The sequence below is a fragment of the Solanum lycopersicum genome, chromosome 3 (assembly GCF_036512215.1).
Source record: "Solanum lycopersicum chromosome 3, SLM_r2.1".
Classification (NCBI taxonomy): Eukaryota; Viridiplantae; Streptophyta; class Magnoliopsida; order Solanales; family Solanaceae; genus Solanum; species Solanum lycopersicum.
In genome coordinates this window covers 47,650,777-47,659,161 of record NC_090802.1, presented here as the reverse complement: position 1 = coordinate 47,659,161, position 8,385 = coordinate 47,650,777, and the positions used below count along the sequence as shown (strand labels likewise).

The following is an 8,385-nucleotide window of genomic DNA, read 5'->3' as shown; positions in this document are numbered from 1 at the left end:
CTTTCATTTCTTTTTCTACTTACGTACCTTAAATTTTGCAGGATCAGTACTTAAAACGAAAGCATCTGCGCCAAGCTTGGTGATGGCCTCATCTTCCTTCTTTGGGGAGGTGCTGATGACAGTAACTTTTAACCCAAAGGCCTTTCCAATCTTCACAGCAATGTGACCAAGGCCACCTAATCCAGCAATACCCAAATGCTTGCCTGGTTCGGTCATACCATAGTACTTCATGGGGCTGTATACAGTGATTCCAGCACATAATAACGGTGCCCCAGCATCAGAAGGCAGGTTTTCAGGAAATCGAAGAACAAAGCGCTGATGAACAACTATGATATCAGAGTAACCGCCATAGGTATTTGTACCATCATGATCTGTGGAGTTGTAGGTAAATATCGCTTTGGGACAATAGTTCTCCAAGCTCTGTTCACAGATGTCACATGTTTGACAGGAGCCTACAATCACCCCAACTCCAACTCGGTCACCAACCTTGAATTTATGGACACTACTGCCAACTGCTGTCACGATACCAACAATTTCATGCCTGCATGCAAATAAATTATTTGTGCTGTAACTAGTACTTCTGACATTAAATTGGAAATATTCAAGATATTGTTGACTACCTATCATACTATTTAGAGTGATACTAAAACTGGCAAACCATTAATTATATTGAAGAACCAAAATGTAACATGCTAGTGTTCAACTAGTCAATTTTTCCTGAATTTCATGTAATGGTGATTTGATAATGTGTAACTCAAATATGGATACCAGAGAACAGGCAGAAACACTTGTAACTAGGACTAGGACTAAGAACAGAGAGAAGTTTCTAACAAATACTATTTAGTGACACTAGCTGAAATCATTTTGTCAATTTTCAGTGCCCGGTAAATCTTTGGGGCATCAACTAATCTGGATTCATTATTCTCACTACTATTTCATTCGCAGATTTCAAACTTGAGATTGCAGTTAAGATTGGAGGTGATAATATTCACCGCACCTGAAATCTGTGTCTGTCAAGTATTATGAGAAGGAGCTCTAATCTGTAACTTTTAGGATGAGATAATGATAAGCATCCCCTGGATGCAAAAGGATTAGCTCCAGTACATTGACTACACTTGATGGTATTGGGTACCTAACTAAGTTCACCTATCCCTTGTGTATGTTTAATCAACTGCTTTTAGATCCGCACTGCAACTGTCTTTCATGTTTCATGAGGATAAAAGAGAATTTTATGAAATAACCTACATAATTTTGGTATGTATACATGTACTCTAACTACGCAGAAAGAGAAGTAAAAGTACAAGTGCTGATATTTTAACATGAAATTACCCAGGGAGAATGGGGTATTTTGTGAATCCCCATTCATTCTTCAAAGTATGCAAGTCTGAGTGACATACTCCACAATAATGTATCTTCACTGTAGCATCATCATTGCCATTTTCTCTGCCATCAATTCAACATGCATGTATGTATGTTTAAACTCATTAAATTGAAAGGGTTGCGATGCAGCCAAGCTATAATGAATTGAAGAAGATACCTGCGGGAGAAATGGAAGGGAGAGAGAACTCCGGAAGGGTCCCTGGCAGCCCATCCAAAAGCTTTTTGTGGCTGCTCATTCACTGCTCCTTTCACCATTTCTCTAAATCTCTGTTTGGGGAGGAGGAACTTGTACTTTTTAAAGTCAATTCTGAGTTCTCTGAATTCCCCCGCACTAAATTTTTTTTTCATATTTGCACCACTACTAATTATGGAAAGAAATCCACTCTTTTACTAACAAAATAATTATATAATTAAAGTTTTGTTTGGATAGGATAGTTTATAATCAACTAATTTAAAAAGTTCAAAACCATATTAATTTCCTACAATCTTTCAACTTTATTTAAACTTTCCTATTTTATATAAAAATATTGTTTTAAATAGTTTGGTAATAGTATAGATTAGATAACAATCTTAAAAGAAATTAATTTTTATTATTAATAATTCATATTATTGTTTGGAAATTAAAATCTTTGTGATTTTCAATCCCCTTTTGAAATTTAACGGTGTGTGCTTTTTCAAAGATTAAAAATCTTCTAATTTTGTGTTTCTTTTATTTGAAAAATATAAAGCTTTATCGAAAGAATCAGACTCTCTATTTGATCCAAAAAAATATAAAAATTACATTAATCGATTAAATATTAAGTGTGAATTAATATTTCAACTCATAGAATATTAAATTTCGTTGGAATAGTAAAGTTCATACTTGAATAAATATTTGAAAAATATAAAAACTTCGTCGTTATTGTTGTGATAAGTTTGCAAATCTGTTTATTGCTTACTGAATCGGTTTGTCAATTTTGACAATGAAAAATGGCAATTAAAAGGGCTACTACATGCGTGACTGTTGTGACACCAAGTCAAACTGTTGTGCCACTAACGAATTCCCTAGAGAGAACTTCTAAGGATGGCAACAAAGGTTATCTTTACCTTACCACACTTGGTATGCAAAAGTTTACTGATGAAAGACATTGAGTGGCTATCGTTTATATGCTAGTGTTAGAATTTTATCGTGATTTTCTTACGTTATTTGATTTTTTTTTCTTAAAATAAAAAATAAAATATTACCATAAAAATTTTTATTTTTCCTGAAAGGAAAATATAATTTTCTTCCAGATTATTTCTTACTTAGAGGAAATGTTTGGAATCCTATAAATTGAAAACCCTCTTCTCATATAAAAAAACATAATAAGAGACTTATTGTCTCAACAATTTATGATATTTTTCTTTTATATTAGTTTTCATATAATAATATTATGTTTTTAGTATAATTTTTATCGTCTAATTTATCAACCATATCATTTGCAATTGTAAGTTTTCGCATGCCGCCCTAATTACCTTCAGAACCCAACAAGTGGTATAACAACACATATTTCATTGATCAAATAGAATGAGGTTGAAGACAGGCCCAAAGTGGTTCAAATCATTTTGTAACAAATTTGATAACAATGAAGATTTTTGTACTACTACATGTGAAAAAAAATTTCAAATATATTTTAAAAATCCTGATATTCTTTCCTTAAAAACAAAATTAAATTTCAACCCTTGCAAACTTTAATGCTCGAGGTACACTTTTAATTCATGTATCTTTACTTTTAATACATGAGCTCCACTTTTAAATCATGCATCTTTTATTAACGCACGACTTCACTTTCAACTCATGTATATTACTTTTAATGCATGAGTTCCACTTTCAACTCTGCTTCTAACTTTTGACACACAAGGCTCCAATTTTTAACTTATATAAAAGGACAAATATACCTCCAAATTATTATAAATGGTACGTCAATATCCTTCGTTATACATTAGGGCAACCCTCTGTTATACATTAGAGCAATGTATACCCTTACCGTTAATATTTTAGGTTGGGTATACCCTTGAGATTAACAGAGGGACAGGTGGCTTCATCTAAACGATTTGAATAACTTTATTTTAATTTTATCCATAAATTAAAAACCCGCCCATGACCCAATTATCTAAAGCAAATTTGAATAAATCATGGCTACAAGATTCCCGTCACTTCTCTTTCCTTCATTTTTTCACCATTGCTTTCTGGCTGGCTATGAAATTGTGTGCGTCCTCGAACCAAGACGTCAACGCTGCCACCATCATTGGCAAACATATAATCTTGACTGGCAATTGAAAAGTCAATTTTATAGTGTCCTAGAGAGATTTGATTGATATGTGTTAGTTCGAAGCAAGTTGACACGTTAACTCGAACTTGATATTAAGTTTTGATGATTTAACAAACTTATCGATTTAACAAGAAACCAGATCCTTGTTATTGGAACTGCTAACAGTAAGATGAATGATAAACTCAGTGTGAGGTATATTTGTGTGTTATCATCAAAAAGGGGGAAAATATTATATTATAGGTGTTTTGATGATCCTCACAAATGCAGGGACCTGGTCCTTGGTAGAGTGCTCTCATCCATATACATAATTGGTTACATCGATAAAGTTGTCACGTCAGAGGGTGGTGAGGCGTCAACGTACTACACCAATCAGAATGGAGGAGGGTGTTTGTCCAACGAATAATAACTCTTTATGTTTGATATTTTTAGCATGAGAAACACCATATTAAAGTCATTCATCTAAAGAAGAAAGTCAGCCAGCAAGCCTTTTCAAGAACTCGCAAAGAAGTTTGTAAGGGACCTGTACCCCGCAAGACTACAACGTGAAAAGGTGAAAAGACAGCTGTCAGAAAAGTTTCCACCTCTGATGCGGTAGGTGCACAACTTTTCCGACTAAATGCCTTCAACCAATGTGACGGTTTCAACGAATTTGTGGTGAATTATATTATCTCTTTCTAACAAACACAAATTCAAAACTTGGAAAATTAATCTTTTGATTTTCTCTGAAAATTCACAAGCTTGAACAAAAGGTCATCTTTAAGGAAGAACATTGTTCAACTCAACAAAGTGACCTGATAGAGTGAAGAAGAGTCTTTGTTGTATTTAGATCTTTGTGTCTATGTGCTTACATTGTAAATCTGATCCTAATGTATAAAAGATTCAGATCTTGTTTCGGTGTCTAAAAGTCTAAATCATGTAGAGTTAGGTGATTTAGTGGGTAACATTGTTGTTGCTTAGTCAAAATTTAAATTGTTCAAAGGGTGGGGGTTTAGTGGGCGGTGTGGTATCCGCTTAGAAAAATCTATATTAATCGGTGCGGGTTAGCATAGTGGGTAGTATTGTATCTACTCTGGCTCAGCTAAGTGATAGGAAATATTACTTAGCATAGAGATTAGTAGGCTAGTCTCTTGGTGTAAAACTGGTTTTACTTTTGCTTGTGAAAATATTAGTGAAATGCACTTCGAAAAGTCCTGTTGAGAAAGATCGTGATTTTCTTCCCTTGAGCAAAAAGGTTTCCACGTAAAGTTATTTGTTCAATATTTACTTTCAGCACTTATTTTACGGTTCGTTATTATAACAGTGCTGAGGACCTGGTCCCATCGAAACAAGTGGACGCAACTCTTAGTTACTATTCCTGCAGAATCAAGGAACCTAGTCTTTGACTGATTGGTGGGTGCATACATTGCAACAATCAGAGGTGAAAAAGCACGCAAGGTCTCCCAAGTCCATGCTGACAACATATGTGATCTACCTTGAACTATATTTCCTGCAAGCAAAAAACGTCGACACGAATCCAATTTGTAATTTCTCATATATGCATATAATTATATTCATTCTCCCATCTTTCTTGTGTAATCACCATTTCTCTATCACCTGTATGTTGAAATAACAAGTTTGGATTTGTAAATGTTAGAGAGAGATGTATTTGATTACAAAGTTGATAAAAAATAAATATTAAAATTCGCTGCATATTTCAATGAAATTATTTTAGTGCATTTGAGTGTTTTGGATTATGGTTTGGATATAGGCGTATGAATTTGAAAATTATCGGGTTGTCTGATTATGGGTGGGTTAAAATTTGTGGATAAAAATTAATATAAATTTAATTGAACGGTTTAGATGATGCCACATATCCTTTTGTTAAACTCAAGAGTATACATAAGCTAAAATATTAATGATAAGGGCGTATATAGCCCTAAAGTATAACGGAGAGTATTAAAGTACCATTTATAATAATTTGGGGGTACATTTGTTCTTTTTTCCATTTTTAAATCATGGTAAGTAGTAGTGATAGTTGAAGATTTTGTGAAAAGCAAGATTATCAAACATATGAATAAGGCGGGTCAAGAATTATCAAGAAAATCTAGCTAAAATGGGTTTTGCCCTGATTTTCTTATCTTAATTATTTGAAATTTTTTTTTTAAAAAAAAAGAGAAGAATTTTTTTTGCATAAATGTTTATGATTTTCTTTCAAATTTGGATTATTTGTTCCCTAGAGGAAATGTTTGAAATCCTATAAATTGAATACCCCTCTTCTCATATAAAAAAACACAATAACTTTCATAATGTAGATGTTTAAGAGTTTAGTTTATGGGGAGATTTATTCTCTCAACAATTTATGATATTTTCTTTTATATTATTTTTGATATAATAATATTATGTTTTTAATATAAGTTTTTGTCATATGATTTTTTCAATCATATTATTTGCAATTGTAAACATTCGCATGACTCGCTAATCACCTTCAGAACCCAACAACTAAAAATACAAGTTAATACTCATTAAATTCAAAAAGTTGTATTCTAAAGGAGTGTGGTGTAGTCAACCTATAATAAAGAAGGTGCCCGCAGGAGAAATGGAAGGGGGAGAGAATTTCGGAGGGGTCCCTGGCAGCCCACCCAAAAGCATTTTCTGCTTGCTCATTCTCTCCATTTTTAATTATTTCTCTAAATCTCTCTGTATGAATTGAGTGTAGGGTGATAAACAAGTGTTGAAATTTAAACTGATCAGAAATTTGACTAATCCACATGAGAGAATTCAACTTCTCTACGGGAGGGTGATAAATTAGTGTTTGAAATTTAAATTGATGAGAAGTTTGACTGATTCAAATCAAATCATTTTCTAATTAATGATTAAAATTATTGGGGTATAAAATATAATTTTAAAAATGGTTAAATTCATAAAATATATTTTACAACCTAAGTTCACGTTCTCTCACATCATCCTTTCTCCCCTTTAAAAAAGAACCCGACATTTTCTCTCTCAAAAGTTATCTATCTGCTTTAGCTCGTTCACCTTTTTCTTCAATTATATCTCCATTGTTGCCCTCTTCATTGTAGTCATCATTTCCGCATTTCTTTTCAATGTTGAATGGTAAAACTTTTTCCTTTTCTCTCACACTTAGGGTTAATTCATTTTAAGTTAGTGTCTTATTAAAACAAGGCACATGGTTGTCAGTGACATATCCACCATATTATTTGAAGTTCCATGGATGCATGTGACTAAGAGTGATAATTCAGTAGGTTGAGTCAAAGATAAATCGATCGAAAATAAGTTAAATAAAATTGAATAAAATACTTGATACGATTCATAATTTAAATGAATAAAAACAAGTTATATGAATCATCTTAAAAGTTTCCAAAGCAAAATCTCTTACCCCATTCTTTACCTCCACCCAACCTCAATCCTAATGCCTCAAAAATTAAATTACTTTTTTTACGAAAATAATTTATTTTTTACTACTTCGACCCTCCCCACACCAGCACCACTATCCCCCACCCACACCAGCCCCTCCCCCCTCCCTACAAAAATGTTTTTGAAAAATAAAAATCTATTTTTTTCCTTATCCAACCCATCCTATGTTACCTACACCTTCAAAAAATATTAATGTCACTTTTATTTTATTTTTTATAAATGGGCCTGTTTTACCAATTTAATTGTCCGCTTTTAAGTGGATGATATGAGTTTGACTTGATTTTACCCATTTTAAATGAGTTGAGATTATTTGTCACTTTTATTTAATTTTTAAAAATTAAAGGACTCCTACTTAATTAACAAACTAATTTATTCCTATATATATATATATATATATATATATATTGGTAATATTAGATATATACTACTCCCTCCGTTTAAAAAAAATGAACTCCTTTCTTTTTTGGTCTGTTTAAAAAAGAATGACATCTTTCTTTTTTAGTAAAAATTTTCCACGTGGCATGTTTAAGGCCACAAAATTAAAGGATAATTTTGTACATTTGCCATAAATTTAATTTAAGACCACATGATCAAAGTCTTATTTATTTTTCTTAAACTTCGTGTCAAGTCAAACTAGATCATTCTTTGTGAAACAGAGGAAATAGTAAATAATAGTGGATGCATTTTAACATTTGCAAGCAATTTTTTGATATGTAGTTGTTGGAAAAATAGGTTTTAGTGTCAATTCAAGTTGCTAGTAAAGATATAATTAGTTGAGAGACCATTTTAGTCACCCCTAAAGCTCATTCTATCAGCTACAACAGATGCCACTAAATGTATAACACTATTGTGGCAACTTATGTCTCCTTGTCAAGTCATTTTCAGTGGCCAAAACCCATAAGAGTTGCCATCGTACGTAAAATGCTATAGTGGCGATTGTGTTTGTCACTAAAGTCAATTTTCGGCAACTAACTAAACTTAAAAGAACCCTGGTTAAGTTTAGCTATGTGTTGAAGTACGTGCGTCCACTACCAGTCAATGGACCAGGTCCCTTGACACAACAAAAATAGTGCAGAAGATTAAACAATATGAAGAATACAACACAAGTAGTTTACGTGGAAACCTCCTTGCTCAAGGGAGTAAAACCACGACCTGTTGCACAGGATCTACAACCGTCTTCACTAATCTTCTCAAGCAAAAGTGAAACCCGATTACAATCAATGTGAGAAAAAGTTATTAATCTCACGATCAAGTAATCTACCTATTACTTGAAGAGCCTAAGCGGATACCACACCGCCCA

General features: G+C 32.9%; 1 protein-coding gene across 1 annotated transcript; it reads right to left on the bottom strand.

Annotated features, from left to right (window-relative positions):
* On the bottom strand, positions 1-1,729 carry LOC138347228 (probable mannitol dehydrogenase). The gene is made up of 3 exons (XM_069294985.1): positions 1,538-1,729; positions 1,330-1,443; positions 1-541 (listed from the first exon to the last, which is right to left on the bottom strand). The coding sequence occupies exons 1-3, from the start codon at positions 1,726-1,728 to the stop codon at positions 16-18; spliced, it is 831 nt and encodes a 276-aa protein (XP_069151086.1). The 5' UTR covers position 1,729; the 3' UTR covers positions 1-15.
* Positions 1,730-8,385: the final 6,656 nt, after the last annotated feature.